The sequence below is a fragment of the Canis aureus genome, chromosome 5, assembly GCF_053574225.1.
Source record: "Canis aureus isolate CA01 chromosome 5, VMU_Caureus_v.1.0, whole genome shotgun sequence".
Taxonomy (NCBI): domain Eukaryota; kingdom Metazoa; phylum Chordata; class Mammalia; order Carnivora; family Canidae; genus Canis; species Canis aureus.
The window spans coordinates 49,417,215-49,434,214 of NC_135615.1; the positions used below are offsets into that span (position 1 = coordinate 49,417,215).

The 17,000-nt window shown below is 41.7% G+C and overlaps 1 protein-coding gene across 6 annotated transcripts in view; it reads left to right on the top strand.

The window, feature by feature from the left end:
• The first annotated feature begins 616 nt into the window (after positions 1 to 616).
• KIF2A (kinesin family member 2A) overlaps positions 617 to 17,000 on the top strand; it is a 75,837-nt gene continuing 59,453 nt past the window's right edge. For 2 of the 6 annotated variants that reach the window (XM_077897965.1, XM_077897966.1), the window contains exon 1: positions 3,499 to 3,658. In XM_077897965.1, coding sequence (XP_077754091.1) covers positions 3,595 to 3,658 — 64 coding nt within the window. In that variant the 5' untranslated portion in view covers positions 3,499 to 3,594. Of the gene's footprint in view, positions 766 to 3,498; positions 3,659 to 14,015; positions 14,051 to 17,000 lie in introns of those variants that run through there. The other 4 variants (XM_077897969.1, XM_077897970.1, XM_077897967.1 and 1 more) reach the window with 3 other exon arrangements.

A 17,000-nucleotide genomic window follows, 5' to 3' on the forward strand; every position in this document is an offset into this window, starting at 1 on the left:
AATTAAAAAAAAAGAAGAAAGTAGATCGACCATTCTTCAGAGTTCAAGGCAAATGAAGATGGTAATGTCTACTTAATCAGGTAATTGTGAGGTAATTGTTGACTTTAAAAAAAATACAATTCTGTAGAAGATTGAACCCAGATTTAGCGTTTAGGAAATGAATGAGTGATGGCGAATGAAGGCAGTAAGTATTTAGAGCACTCATTTGAGAATTTGGCAGGGGAGGGAAAGTGAAAAATAGAATGGAATTTAAATAGGAAGTAAAGGATCAAGAGATTTTTTTCCCCCAGGAGAAAATTGCCTGAATATGTTTGTAGGCAGTAGAGAGAAATCCAGTGAAGAAGGAAAGAGTGGATATTTTAGAGCAGGAAAATTGGGATTTGTATCTCCAGATATTTTCAGTATATTTGTGTATGGACTAAAATTAATTACAGTGAAGTTACACCAGTTTAATTAGAGTTTAAATCTGAGTAAATTAAAGGGAAGGGGAATCATAACCAAAAGTTCTAAAAAAAAAAAGTCTCCAAGAAACTTGTGGGCAAAAGTAGTGGACAATACTAAAATCAAAGACAGTTTCTGCCAACCCTACCTATTTTCTCCATTTGATTGTAGATCCACAAACCGTGGGAGTAATTGAGAATAGATGCAAATATTAAATGGAAAATTTCAAGTTAGAAGATGTAGACAAGTACAGAAAATCTGAGCCAAAACTGGAGCCAAGTTGTACCTTTGCTTTTCCACCAGAGCAGCAAGTTAGTGGTTAAGGTAAGTGCTGGCTGCTGCCTCAATCTCACTAGTTTAACCGCCTCTTCCTCAGAATAAAACTCTTAAGATTTCTGTACTAATGACCCCAAAGCAGAGGAATTTAAAAAAGAAATCCAGGCATAATAAGGAGACTGGCTTGGTTGGATTAAAATAATAATGTTTTTTTTAAAAATAGTTTATCAACTCAGGATAGGGTAGGTCAACAGCAACCGCTCTTACTAGGTTATGACTTGGCAGAAATGATTATTGAGCAGAAGTATTCCGTCAGTGAAGGTAGGATGGACTGGAGGTGGTAAAAGAATACACAGATCTGTAAAGCTCTTGCTCTCTTGCCACATGTCAGGTGATGAGGGCCAGAGCCAACGCCAACTGTGTTTAAGTTTATATCACTGGACATAAAATTCTAATGAATGACTTCAGGATTAGAGTCTGGGTTTGTTTTTTATAGGATAGCTTTGCTTTGTTTTTAAACTTGTATTATACTTTTTAAAAATCAAGGCCACTGCCATGTTTTATTATTTCATTTGACCCTCACAAAAATTTTCTGCAGTTGAGAGAACAGAGTTACTTTTCCAGGCTACTCTAAGAGGTAAGAGATTCAGAGCAGTTCAACAAGTTAACTTACTGGACAAACGTCCCTGTCTAGTGTGTGCCTCTCACTCTTCTAGTTAGGCTTATATATTTTTCAAATGCCTGAGTCAGAGTCAGAATTCTTGATCTAGAATGTTGCTGGAAATATAGCCACATTGCATTTATTTATGACTGTTCTTTTGAAGGCTACTTGCACACAAAGCCCAAGACGCAAGTCTTGGTAAATATATATACTAGTATGTACCAAAAAACATACGCCTTTTGGGGATGACCTACAAAGGAAATGTTTTTATATTTGACATGTGGCGTGTCTCATACATTTTTTTATGGAGCAGGATCATATACGTATTTTTAAAATACCTTTGTATACGGATTAAAGGTTTAGACTTCTTAATTACATAACCCACAGGGTACAAGGTGTGTGTGTCAGCAACCATGATAAAACATATTTTATGAAGCAGTTTTAAATTTAAAAGCTGCATAGCTTGATTTCTTTGCATTATGTAAAGCATTTGCAAGCAAATAAAAAGATGCTTTATACGTCAGACAGAGACATCAGAGAATGAGTTCTACTATGCAGAACCCAAAGAGTACAGGTGAAGCTCTTAAGATTACTTAAAAAACAACCAAATCTTGATTTGGTCAAATCTTTTTATGAAACAGAGGTCCTGCGGTGAGATTTATAGGCCTGTCATTTCTGGAATAGAAAAGAGGTTATGGGCTCAGTCCTAGGTGGCTCAGTCCGTTGAGCATCTCACTCTTGGTTTTGGCTCAGGTCAGGATCTCTGGGGTTGTGAGATGGAGCCCCAGGTGGGGCTCCCTGCTAGGAGTCAAGCCTACTTAAGATTCTAAGATTCTCTCCCTCCCTCTACCCGCCCCCCGCAAAAAAAAAAAAAAAAAAAAAAAAAAAAAAGTAGACGTTATTTTCAAAGTTTTCTACCCAGCGCTGTTGTTTTTTTTTTTCTCATAGAAATGATGCTTCCTTTTAAACGGATTTCAGAAACTTCATTCTTTTGATAAGTAGGCCTTCAATGCGTCCAAGTTAGATGAGTCTGAGTCTTTCAATATTTTTTAGGGTCGGCCCGACTTGATTACCTTGGGTTGTGCGCGTGTACGCACATAAGCACGCAACACGCGTGTGTCTAGCTTCCAATGTTTAAATCTGGGTATTTTTACTTATTAACAGGAGGGTTAACAATTCCTCGAGAGAGTGAGGCACGGGAGGCGTGTTTCCCCCGTAACACGTGTGAGCCCCGGCAGGTTCCTGCGCGGAGCGGTGAGGCCTCCACGTTCCACGCCCGCCGGCCTCCTGCTCCTCCGGGGGGCGCGGCCTTGCCTCGCACGTTGATGTGGGCCGAGTCGTCAGGGACGCTGCAGAAGAGGCACGTTCCTCAGCCGGCGCCGTGTCTGCCCTTTGTCCCTGGATCCCGTCAGGGGCTCCGCGGGCCCGAGCACAGGGAGCCCCGAGCCCCGCGAACAGCGGGGGCTGCAGACGGCAGCCGTCGGGGCGCCGCCGCCTCAGGCTAGAAGCGAGGCCCTGAGGCAGCGGGGGGCGGGGGCACCGCCGGGGTGTGACTGCGCCGGCCGCCTGTCCCCGAGCCCGAGCCCGAGCCCGAGCCCGAGCCGTCGGCGCCCGGCCCGCAGGCCCCGCACGCCCCCCGGGGAGCCCCCAACCTACAGGGCCGCGGGGCCGCATCATGGAAGCCGCCAGCGCGCGGGTTCCCGCCTCTTCTAGGCCGCGCGCCGAAATCAAACGCGACCCCGGCTCCTTCCGGGCGGCGCCACGCGCGCTCTCCCGGCGCCGCCGAGCGCGGCCGACGCCCGCCCGGGGCCGCGCAGCCGCGCGGGGGGCGCCCAGGGCGCCGGCGAGAGGCGGGCCGAGCAGGAAGGGACGCGGGCGGCGCGCTCTGCGCAGGCGCGCGGCGCCCCGCCCCCCAGCGTCGGCTCCCGGGCGGGCGGCGCGGGCCCTCCCACTCTCCCCGCGCCGCCGGACGGCCCGGCCCTCGCTTCCCCCCGCGCCCCGGCGTGCGCGTCCTCCCGCCGGCCCGCAAGGCCCGGGGCCCCCGCCGGCTGCCCCGCCGCTGCTCCTCGCGGCCCCGGCTCGCGTTCACGCTGTCGCCCGGGCCGGCGCGGCCGCGGCCAACCGCTCCCCCCCCCGCCCCCACCCCGCCCCCTCCCCGCCTTTTCCGCCCTCCGGTCCCCCTCCCCCGGCCTGCCGCCGCCGCTCCAGATGAGGTGATGGCAACGGCCAACTTCGGCAAGATCCAGATCGGGATTTACGTGGAGATCAAGCGGAGCGATGGTGAGCGTCGCCGCCGCCCGCCCGGCCGGGCCCGCAGCCGCGCGTCCGCCGAGGGGACGCGGGCCGGCGCCCCATTGATCGCTCGGCCGGGCTGTGGGGGCGGGAAGGCGGCGGCCGCGGCGCTTTTGTGTGTGGCGCGTGTGGAGCGAGGCCGGCTGGGGGCCGCCCCGGGGGCCGCTGCGGTGCGGGCGGCGCGGGCGGCGGGGAGGGGCGCCGGCGAGGCCCGGGGCGCCCGGGCGGGTGAGGCGCGGGGTCCCGGGCCGCGGCCTCCACCCTCCCGGGCGCCGAGGGCGGCGGGCTTCCTTGGGGAGGGACGCCCGGCCTCGCAGCCTCGCAGCCGCGCGTCTGCCCTCCCGGCCGCATCTCTGAGGGGGCGGCGGCGGGGAGAGCGCGGACATCAGTGGGTTCAGGCTTTGCAGAACCGACCGGCGGCCCGGGCGAGGCCGGGGAGGGGCGGGGGGCGGGGGGCGGCCAACCCTGAAACCCCGGAGCTGATCAGGCTGCGTCGCCGGTCGCTTCTCGAGCATGCCTTTCTTTTCTTTTTTCTTTCTTTCTTTCTTTCTTTCTTTTTTTTTTTTTTTTTTTTCTGGTCCCCCTTCCATGGAAGAAGGATGCGGAGAAGGCCGGGCTCTCGGCCTTGACTGTGGGGGCGGGGGGAGCCGCGGGAAGAAGTGCTCGGTAGGCTGCCCCGAGGTGGCGACTGGCGACTGAAGGGGAGGCCGAGGGGTGACCTCGTCCGCGCGAGGCGTCGCTGGGAGGCTGGGGGTGGGCGACCGGATGTTGATGTTTTCACTCCGTGTAGGGAGGTGACCCGGAGAGCAGAGTGAAGGGGTGGGTGGACGTGCGCGCTGAACTCCCAAGGAAAAGGAAGGGCCTGCGGCTAGTGTGTCTCTAGGGTATAGGCTCCTCCTGGGGAAGATGTTTCATGTCACTGGCTTGGGGTGTGGAGTGAGATGCCAGCCAGGCTGGGAAATAATTTATATTGTTGGAGGAGAAAACGCATGGACAGAGAGAAGTGCAGTTTTCTTTCAATTCGAGTACTGAAAGAACGAGAGACAGGTAGTACAGGTGTGCGGTGTGCTCGACTCCATCGCCCTGACACGCACGCACCCACCTTTGTTGATGGCTTGTGATCCTCTAGCCTGGCCAGTGGTGACGTTGCTATCACATCCACACCCTCCTGGTTTCTAAGCAAGTTTGACCAAGTTCTGTGAAGCCGGATTGACTTCTCTGTTATCTGGTCGACCCTCTCTAGGTAATGATGTTTTTTTGAGATAATTGGTGTTAACGACTGGACACATTAACCTGGATGTGAAAAGATAATTTATACTGCTTAGAGCTTTAGAAGTTAGTTACCAGGCACACCAGTGGGAAAGCGAAGTCCCCTCTACTTGGGTTAGGGTTTCTTTTTGTTTTCTCTTCAAATTACTGTCCTTAAGCAGTGCTGTTACTGTCATTTCTTTTTCAGGTGAACTAGGGTTCACTGCATTCCAATAAAAGTGGGATTTGCATATTATTTAAAATCTGGGGTGCAATAAAATTATTAAGTTCTTTACATTCTAAGCCTTTATGAATATAGGTGTTACTACTAAATATATTAGAACCCTATGATACAGCATTTGAAAGCTTTTTTTAAAAAAATATTTTATTTATTTATTCATGAGAGAGAGAGAGAGAGAGAGAGAGGCAGAGACATAGGCAGAGGGAGGAGAAGCAGGCTCCATGCAGGATCCTGATGTGGGACTCGATCCCAGAACCCTGGGATGACATCTTGAGCCGAAGCAGATGCTCAACCACTGAGCCACCCAGGCTTCCCTACGGTAGAGACTTTTAATAGTCTTTCAGCCTTTGCCTTTTGCCTTTACCAGAAACCCAAACATACATATATACATAAGAGGTTTATTTTCTTATGTAGGTACATTTCAAAGGTGAATACGTGGGCGGATATATTGTCCATGAAGTTGTAATGGAAATCATTACAACATGTGTTACCCCAACCTACAGTCATGTACATATTTATGCTCCTTAGATGCATGATTGAATTGGTGGGAGGTAAAAGTAGACAACTTGAAGGGAGTGTTCATTTGCATTGGATAGTGGTGTGCACACTAGAAAACGCTGTCTGGGAGACTCCCCACAAGCTTTTTTTCACTTTAAAGAAGCTGTTTTGTTTCCTCCCACTTCTATACCACATCTGTATCGTATAAAACATTAGTGGTTATTGAAAAAAAAAACAAAAAACAACAAAAAAAAAAAACCTTTGTAGTTGAATGAGCACTAATGTAATGACTGGGACAATGGAAATCACATGAGTGAAGAAGGGCTGCTCCAGACTGCTGTTGACTGGTGACTTGATGTTCTGCATGCTTCCTAATGGTGATCCTTGACCTTATTCCAGAGCATGCTTCTCCAATCAGTGATGCTCATATATAAATAAAACCTATTCTGAGGGCCAACAGGTAAACTGAAATGAATTTATTCTTATCTTTCAAGGCCCTGCTCAAAAGTAATCCCAATAAGTCTTCACTGATTACTAAAACCAGATGGATAGTCAGCCTCTGAATTCCCAAGTCATTCTGTGTCACTCATGAGGCAGCATATTTCCTGAAGTATTAACAGTTGGGTGTTTTCTTTTAACGTTATGTTTTCAGACTGCACTGGAGAAGAGGGGGTATAAAGAATCCAACTGAAGGATGGCAGGCTACCCACATGCACTTCAAACACAGGGTGCTGAGGATTAAAATACTTACTAATAGCCTCTTCAATTTCCTGAATTTATCGGTGTATCTCTTCCACATGCCTAGCAGAGGTTCTTGCGTATAGTTTTTTAGTGAATCATTCATTACTGGATTTTTGGTTTTTAAACATTAGAGTTAACCATTCTGATGAAATCTTACCTGGAAGGGAAACCCTTCTATCTAGGCTCATCCTGTGCTACCACCTCCTCATTCTGCCCTGCTCCCTTCCGCCCTCCTCCCTTCAGGCCTCTTAGTTCAACATCCCCAGATTGGACTGGAATACAGTGATCTGCTAAAGCTCATCTGACATTTTTGGTTTCTAAAGTTAAAAATGTTAGAGGTTAAATGTATTGAGATTGTTCACTACCACAGGTGATGATGACCTGGTATGAAATTAGACTTGTTTCTGGAAATGGACAGTCATGTATAATTTATTTATTTTGCTTGTGACTTCCTGTCAATTCATTCTGATTCAATTCATTTTTGGAATCCAGTGACTCTAAAACTTGTAGTCTTCCTGTTATGTAGCTAAGTAGTCTTTTTTTTTTTTTTTTTTTTAAGATTTTTATTTATTTGACAGAGAGAAAGCACAAGCAGGGGGACCAGCAGGGAGAGGGAGAAGCAGACTTCTCACTGAGCAGGGAGATGGAATTGAGCAGGGAGGCTGACACGAGGCTCTGATCCCAGGACCCTGAGATCATGACCTGAGCCAAAGGCAGATGCTTAACCAACTGAGCCTCCTAAGCACCCGGTAGCTAGATAGGCTTTATTGGGAAATCTGAAAACTACTGTTAAAACATCTCTTACCTGTTTGACAGTTAATTATCCTTTGGGGACTGGGGGAGGGATGAGAAATGTTTTGAATACTTGAAACCTGCAACTATGATGGGATTGTTCTTTGGGGTCTCTAAGTCACACCATTGATATATGTCATCTGATGAGAAGGATCAACCAGAAAGATCCTTGAAGTTAACCGAGTTCTCATTTTTATAAATATGGAAACAGAATCCCAAGTCATGGTAAGGGACTTGTCTAGATTCATTCAGCTTGTAGTGGTAATCAGGAACCTTTCTTCTATAGCATGGAAACCAGACTGTCAAGAACTGTGGCAGTAAAGGGAGAATTCTATTTAGGAACTGTACACAGCTTTCTACAGCCCAGTAAGGAGGATGCGTAGGAAATTGCTTCTCAGTCATAGGAAAGGCCTTAAAGAGCAGTGTTAAAGCACCCAGTTGGATTAATCTGGTAAAAAGTGATACTGGTACAGTAACTAGAAGGTCATAAGAACAAAAATAATACTATTTCTTAATTAAGTGTTGCTAAAAAGAATGCTTTAATTAAGCATCTGAAATCATGAACTTAAAGATTTCAAAGGGTTTATCCGGAATCTTGGAGTTTAAAGTAGGAAATCTTTAGGAAAGATTTTAAATGGCCTAATTCTCTTACCTATTTTGCCACATTTATTTTTCTGCCAGTTCATCTTTACATGTCATGCAGACTCTCACAAATGGACTGTGAATGTAGGTAATAAAAATGAACGACGTAGCAATATTATAAGGCTCTGTGGAGTGGGTAAGATGGGGGAATTTGTGGTTTAATAATTTCCTTTTACTTGGTAACTAGCATGATAATGGTTCCACGTATGTGTAGTTAGGCCTTCATAGTTTCCTTTTTTAAAAAATCAATTAACATATAGTGTATTATTAGTTTCTGAGGTAGAGTTTAGTGATTCATCAGTTGCTTATAGCACCCAGCGCTCGTTACATCACATGTGCTCTCTAACGTTCATCACACAGTTACCCTATCCCCCCACACTCCAACCCTCTAGCAACCCTCATTTTGTTTCCTATAATTCAGTCTCTTATGGTTTTGCCTCCGTGTCTGGTTTTGTCTTATTTTATTTTACTCTCCCTTCCCCTATGTTTATCTGTTTTGTTTCTTAAATTCCACATATGAGTGACTTATTTCGCTTAGCATAATACCCTTTTGTTCCATCCACCTTATTGCAAATGATAAGATTTCTTTTTTTGTTGTTGTTGGCTGAGTAATATTCCATTGTGTGTGTATATACCACATCTTCTTTTTCCATTCATCTGTGGATGGACATCTGGGTTCTTTCCATAGTTCAGCTGTTGTGGGCATTGCTGTTAGAAACATTGCATGTGCTCCTTCGAATCACTATGTTTGTCTCCTTTGTATAAATACCTAGTAATGCAATTGCTGGGTCATAGGATAGCTTTGTTTTTAACTTTTGAGGAACCCCCATACTGTTTTCCAGAGTGGCTGCTCCACCAGCAGTATAAGAGAGTTCCACTTTCTCTGCATCCTTGCCACAATCTGTTGTTTCCTGAGTTGTAAAATTGAGCCATTTCTGACCCATGTGAAGTGGTATCTCTTTGTGGTTTTGATTTGTATTTCCCTGATGGCAAGTGATGTGGAGCATTTTTTCGTGGAGGCCTTCATTGTTTTCAGTTTATCTAGTTGGATCCTCACAAGAAACTCTATACGATAATAAGCAGGGTGATAGATTCATCATTTTATAAGCAAAGAATCTGAGGTTGGATTATTTGCCAAGATCACATGTTAATTAGGGGCATAACCTCAACCAAACCCTAGGTTCCTTCACTCCTAGTTTTCTCTTTTAAGTGCTGACAGGTTTGTGCATAATAGTATGAAATTGGATACTATGTGTACTTTAGTGTTTTGGGTTTTTTTTTTTTTTTTAAGATACAGAAGCCCCTGTAGTAAATTTTTTCTGTTACTACCAAAGAGTCTCAGAAAACCTACAGTTGATGACATTGAATTAAATTTTCCTAATTGGTGAGATCAAATTGAATTCTGACATTAACTATAAGCATGAAGATTCAGCGGTTTAAGTCTTTAAAGCCCTTTTCTGTAGTCACTTGTTGCTTCTAGAATTATAAACAAAGTAACCCAGGAATCTATATTCATTGCCTAGTCCCTTCATTCTTAAGGCAAAAATTACTTAAGGAACTATGGGGAAAGGTTTTGTGTCAACTTGTTTTATGTGTCATGATTTTTTTGAATCTAGAAAATAGCAAAGAGCCGGTTAAGCCTGTGTCTTGTTTAAGTGGAGAAGAGGCTTGAGTGTGGAATGTCTTGGACAGGGTTCCTTGAGAGATCATCCAGACCTATTCTAACCAGTCACAAGATACTTGTCCTTAATATTACATTAATCTTTCACAAAGCTTAATTCTTGGATTCAGCGTCTACTTTCGTTTTAACACTTCTGTCCTGCAACTTAAAATAATCTTTCAAGGTGTTTATTTTTTTTGAGATCATACCTCTGAGTTTAAGAATAGATACAATTTTTAAGCCTTGGATACTACTCATTTTCACTCTTCTGGTCCAGTTGTTGACCAAATATAGGTTAGGTTGTTCTCACACCACATACTATCTCTTTTGATTAAAGTAATAGAAATGGTATTAGAGTGCCTAAGTGAACATAGGCATTAGAACCTAACCATCTTAAACATTTAGGGTCTTGATTACATGTAGTGGATGGATGGATACTGTGCCATGTACTTACATAGAGAGCTAAATAAATTCAGGTTCATGGTTATTGGGATTTGTTTTGTGAAAACTTGCTTGACGTGAAATGAAATAGCCTTTCATTGTTGGTTAACCTTAAGTTAACTTTTTGATACTGTCTCCTATGAGTAGAATGAGTAGGGAGGTGTCCCTTTTTAAAGTTGTGCTTGTAAATCTAGTCTTTGCCTGAGGCTCTTTCATTTTGGTACTACTTATTTTTCTCATCCACTACAGCCAACTTTGCAGGTCAAGTGGGCATTTACTAGAGAGTGAGGATGTTTTGATATATAGAATATAAATGATTATGCCATACCATAAAACCATGTGATCTTCTAGTTTTTTCTTATGGCAGATTTAAATACATTTTTATTAATAGTTTATTATATATCAGGTATTCTGATAGGTGTTGGGGATACGGCACAGTTTCTGACTTCGAAACAATAAATAGACGATTGATGTATAGTGTGATAAATATGATAGAACTATGCTGTTCTGTGTGTGTTCATTATTACTGCTTCCCTTTTTAGGTGTAGGCTCTTAATTTAGACTCTTGAAGTTAGGAGTCTTATGGAAAATAATATGTCTTATATGCCATTCCTTTCACCTCCTCTGCCCAAGACCAGTATCTGTTATCCCTTATAGTGTGCTTTCTTAGTAAGCCCATATTCATCCGCAGAATTCTTCCTTATACAGTACCACCAGTCCTCGTAGCCCCTGTCACTTTATTGAAATTGTCATTACTTGGTATTACTGGCCTATTTTCTCAAATATCCATCTGAGTTTTAACTTTATGGTCTTTTACCTTTGTTTTTGATATCTAAAGGAATAAGGACTATTCACTTTCACATTTCTAGTGGGGGAGCCAGTGGCATCAGTTTCTCTCTAGATATTGGGGTGCTTCAAAACACAAGGACCAAGGAAGGAGAGCATGAAAACTGACCAGATGCTGTGCTTGTATGTAATTTGGAAACAACCCTTCTCACACATTGTGGCCAAAGGACTGTCAGAATCAGACGCCTCCCTGGGCTATATATTTTACTTACTTTCGAAGACCTATTTCTCCAGGTTTTTATTGGTTTTGATATTAATTTTAACCATGTTTCACTTACATAAAACATTTTTGAAAAGAAAGACAGGATCAGGATGGGACATACTTCTGGTAAAATTTGTGAGATGCCTACACTATACAGAATGACTTTCTGATTATAACTCTTGGTCAGCATCTATCCATTCAGCCTCATCTAGATAGCTTGTATCTTCTGTACTGCCACATGAATTCTGTTCGTTTCTCAAAAATTTCTCAAAAATTGAATCGGAGTGATTATTCTTGATACCTGAAGGGATTTAACATTTGCACCCTTATAAAGTCATTTGCTTCCCTAAATGTGTTAACATTCAGTATCTTGCTTGATTTTCATGACAGTCCTGCAAGGTAGACAGTATTTTATCCATTTTGTTGAAGAGAAACCCTATGCTCAGAGTATATAAATCACTGTGAATTGTTTAAGCCTTCTGAAGGGCAGTTTCACATATTTACATTATATGCATTGGTCAGGACAGTGTGGTAAGTGTATTTTAGTAGTGTGAGATGTAGATAAATTTAGAAATTTAGAGAACATATTGGATAAGTATAATTGTGGAGGTTCTTTTTCTAAACTGGGTAGAGTCTGTTTCACAACCCTGACTACTCATTGGAAACTCCTGTGGGGCTTTGAAGTGAAAAACAACCAAACCCTCTACCCACCACCACCAGTATCTGCATAGATAGAGTCAGTTTGCATAGAGTCTGTTTTAGTTGGTCTGATATGGAGCCTGAGCATTAGTAATTTATTTAAAAAATTTAAGGGATGCCTGAGTGGCTCATTGGGTTAAGCACCTGCCTTCAGCTCAGGCCGTGATCCTGGAGTCCCAGGATCGAGTCCCACGTCGGGCTCCCTGCATGGAGCCTGCTTCTCCCTCTGCCTGTGTCTGCTTCTCTCTCTCTCTCTGTCTCTCAAGAATAAATAAATAGTCTTTAAAAAAAAAAAATTAAAACACTCCCTACATTGATGGAACTAAAATTCACACGTAAATTTTTTATTAATCCAGCTGATTTTAGCGTGCACTCAGGGTTGTGATCTGCTCGTTTAGAAAAAGTAGCATTTCCCAACAGTGATCTGACAAAATTTCATGGAGAGTGAAGTTTTAATGGTGGGAGGAAGTTGACCAGTGGATTGCCTTGCGGGGAATGAGACACTCCAGGCATTTAGTACAACACGTGAGAAGTCCCTGAGCTAAAAATGGAGGGCTGTCAGGTAAAAGGCATTTAAAACAGGTAGAAAGGACCATGATAGAAGAGGAAAATAAGGAAGAAGTAATCTGGGGCACCTTATTAAAGACTTGGAAACAAAGGTAAGGTAAGGCTTCTTGGAATTAATTTCTAGGACACTTGGAAACTACAGTAGGACTTAATCTCCTAAGAGCAGTAATAGGAGTTAGCTAGTGATTAGTGATAGATTAGAGAGAGAATAATACTGAAAATGAGAGCTAGCAAGGATAAGATTGCATCAGTCCAGGAGGGTGAGCAATGATTAAGGAACAGATGAGATCTAGCAGCCTGCAAAAAGAATTGATGTTGTATGGTGGTGTATCACTTGTGCTGAATAAAGAACAGATGTGTTGAAAGGAATGGACTTATTAGCATTTGGAAAGTCTGAGTGTAGGTTATAAAATCTCTTCAGTTCTGTTTAATCAAGCTAATCCTATTCATGAATATTTTGTAGAGGACTGTAGAGCCTGTGTACAGTGTGATATTAAAGAGAGCATCCAACTCGGGCTGTTTATAGTTTCCACCACTAGTATCTTTAAATTAAGTGAGTCTAAGGTATGAGTCACTTCCAATAAATGTTTATATGTAGAGCAAGAATTTATTTAAGCTATAACTAACTGCTTTGCCTACTTAAGAAGACTCAGTTATAGTGTATTAGCCAAAACCCTCTTAGAATTCCTGGAAGGGAATGGGAAGGAAAAACAACACTTAAAGGATCTGGTGTCACCTCTTTAAGGGATGAAGGGTTTTGTTTCTTGAAATACAGCTGCCCTCTTTTACTTTTTCTTTGCTCTTATTTTTGTCCTATTTTTTCTGCCCTAGCTTTCACCTTACCTTTTCATCCTCAAGATTCTGAATGTCATTTTAGCATTTAGGATGTCTTAACTGCTATTTCAATTTGGGATTGAAAAAGAAGTAATTGAGGGGTGAATATAGCACATTGGATTTTTAGGGCAGTGGAATTACTCTCTATGATTCCGTAACAGTAGATACATGTTTTTTTTTTTTTTTTCCTACCCCCCATGTTATACATCAGTTAAAACCCATAGAAGATATGATACCAAGAATGAGCCTACCTATCCATGTAGGTTCGTCAATTGTACAAGTGTACCCAGTGTGGGCTTTTGATGATTAGGAAGGCTCTGAGTATGGCTGGCAACAAAGGGTTTGCTCAGTTTTGCTCTCAGCCTAAAACTCTTCTAAAAAAATAAATTTATTTTAAAAGAGGGGTATGCACACTTTAGGTGTTAGAAGTTAAATCTGCTCTTAAAATAAAGGACCAATTAATGGCAATTTTATTTTAGAATGAGGGTCAACTGTATAGGGTTGCAGTTAAGCTTAACTTTGGCTCTTCGTTTTTTGTTATGCTTAGTCTGCTGGCCAACATGAGAGATTTAGGGTTTGTGGACACAGTTTTTAAAATGAGCTGTAGTGCAGTGAGAGGATTGAGATGTGCTTATCAGCTCATGGACATTTGTATTTATAGTTCAAATGCTGTAACAAATACCCAAGCAGTGTGTCTAGGTGAGCCAGGGTTGAATTGTTTAAACAGACATTTACTTGTTCTAGTTATAAAATAGAGAATTCTTTTGTAAGATAAATACATGAAATCTAATGATGTTTCATCTTATGGAAAGGGAGTAGGGAGTGCAAACAGCATTAAACTTTTTTTGGAGGAGAGGTAGTATTTTTAAGCCTTTAGTTTACTATGGACTAAAAATAAATGGATATAATGATATACCTATATCTGATTTTTTAGGAATGGAGAGCAAATTAGAGACCCTAATTAATGAGGTAAGTCTAAGAATTTAACTGCAGACAACTCTAATGAAATACTGCTATTGGTCCTACTTGGTTGTATTTTTTACATTGAGGAAATTGACTTGTCTAAGGCCATACATAAAATAAGTAGCAAACAGATTAGAGCGTAGATTGCCTCAGAAGTCCTCTACAATAATTCCTTAAGAGCCTTTGGTGTACTATGGATGTTCCAGGCACTGGCAGTCAGATCCTTAATTAAGTAGTGCTTTCATTTTTCTTCCTGTGATATAGATTGCCTTCAGGTATTTTTTTTTATTAATCCAGCTAGCATCTGGTGCCTGACCATCTGATGCCTTTGAGAAATAGGACTTCTCCATAGTAAAGACTACTTTGTTAGTTACAGCCGACTAGTAAATAGCTGTGGGATTCGTCGTGAGTGCTCTGTGGCTTTATGGTTTCTTTTGAAAAAGAAATGTTAGTGTTTGCCAGTCTCTCTGCCATTGCACAAGTTTAGGCCGTCCTTGCTGCTTTGACCTTCAAAATTTTAGACAAGGTGATAACGCTTCATTTGGAAGAATTTATTAGATGAGCAGCTATATTTTCTGGAAAATAAAAGATTATAGCAACTTGTTAGGAGTCCCTTGGCATACGTGATGAGTTTGGGGGCTTCTCTAGATTCAGTCATCTGTACTTTTATAAAAAATTGTTGTTTGCAATTATTTTTTGGAATAATGTATAGGTTGCATTTTTATAATCCACTCCCCCTAATAGCTGATACTGAGAATTGACTACAGGATGACCCTAAATATCTGTGTATTCTCTCTGTATGTTCTTTAGGATACACCTTTTTTGGAAGGGTACACTTTTATTAAGATTAATATATTGCTTTTAACCTTACATGTTCTTTTGGGTTTCATTAAGAGCCATTCCTTAACTAAATTATTTATTTTTATTTTTTAAAGATTTTCCTTAACTAAATTAAAAGTAAAGAAAATATTTTGTCTTCTTCCTAGCCCTCAGACTTTTCCTTCTGAATCTTCCAGGTGTTCTTTCTCTGTTCATTTTCCAAAAGTTGATGTAGCCTTTCAAACATAGAAATTTGACCCCCTGATCATCTGCTTAAAACTTTTTGTCACATGGTCTCTCTATTGCCCTTTGGCTAAAGCCCCACTCTAACATAGCTTACTCTACACCCTGAGCAATCTGACCATCCTCTCCAGTCTGATTTCTTGCAACTTATTTGAGGCACTCCAGACACATTGAACTCTTAGAACATTCCAGTTCTACCTACCTAATCTACTTACTGCTGTTGCTCCTTTTTGTCTCTATTAAACATTCTACTTTTCTTTGATTCCTAGACTAGGATAGGTCCCCTGCTTTGTGGTTTCCAAGTACCCTCAGTTTATTCATCAAGACACTCATAGGATTGTATTATCTGTTTGGTTTTGGTCAGACTCAAGTTCCATTGTATCCTTGTGCCTAGTATAGGTCCCGTTCATGCTTAGTAAATTACCTATTTTTTGAACCAATGATTTAATAGGTTCTAGCTGTACTGTTCTTTCACTGCTCTATTCAGATTTTCACATTCTGAAAAAATTGATTTGTATTCATCTTCATAGCATCAGGAGATATGTCTTTGCTTTTAATGTACACTTTTAACTTTTTAAATTTAATTACCTGTTTTGAATAGTAATATAGTCCCATGATTAATAATTAAATTCCAAAGGATATGTATTAGAAAGTCTATCATATCCCTGTCCCCTAGCCACCTGAATCTTTTCTCAAGAGATAACCAGTATTTCCAGGTTCTTGTATATGTGTGCAGGGATTTTTTTTCATTTTCTAGCAATGTTTGCATATTTGTACTTATATGTAATATAGGTATTTGTAAATGCATATTTATATATATGTGTGTGTACTTGTAAATATGTATATTTTCTCTACAGTTGGTATGTTGTACATACTGGTGCTCCTTAACATTATTTTCATTTAATAACAATGATATCTTGGGAAGAACCTTTGAGTAAATAAATAATAGTCTCTGTGGCTGCCTATTGGTTAAATATACCACAAATTAGATCGTGCCCAGTCTGTAGCTCTTATACAGCCAATACTGTATTGGTTAATCTTGAACTTTTGTCTTTTTTTGCATACTGATGACTATATCTGTAGGATAAGGTCTTAGAAGTAGAATTGCTGGGTCTTAGAATCGTATTTTTTAAATTTCAATAGATCTTGACAGTTTGCGTCTATAGAGAATATATGTGAATTTACCGTCTTACTTGCACAAGTGCCTCTTGGTTCATTATCCTTGTCCATGCAATGTGCAACATATATTTTTGAGATAGAGTTATAGAGTTCAGACTGTAGAATGTTTTCTTCTGAAGTTAAATGGCCCAGAAAAGATAATGTACTTAATTTATTAAGTGTTTATGAGGTCCAGACATAATGAAAAACATTTAAGTTCTAGTGTTATGATAGCTAGTATAGAAAACAAGATGCCATGTGTTATGTCTGATAATGAGAAGAAAGTGATGTTTTTAATTAGAAGTTTTTGAAAAATACACATTATGGTTTCTAACCTAATAAACTTGAACTGCCTTACCAAATAATAGATTGGGATTTTTTAAAACTCTGAACACAGTTAAATAAATTTGTGCTAATGAAATTACTTCCCTGGATTTTATCATTTTGTAGTTGGTTAACTCACTTAAGTAGATTGCCTTGTTATTTGGGGCCAGCTCAAGGAACTAAATCTCTTTTTTTTTTTTTAATTTTTTTTTAAATTTTTATGTATTTATGATAGTCACAGAGAGAGAGAGAGAGGCAGAGACACAGGCAGAGGGAGAAGCAGGCTCCATGAACCGGGAGCCCGATGTGGGATTCGATCCCGGGTCTCCAGGATCGCGCCCTAGGCCAAAGGCAGGCGCCAAACCGCTGCGCCACCCAGGGATCCCAGGAACTAAATCTCTTAAAGACAGTT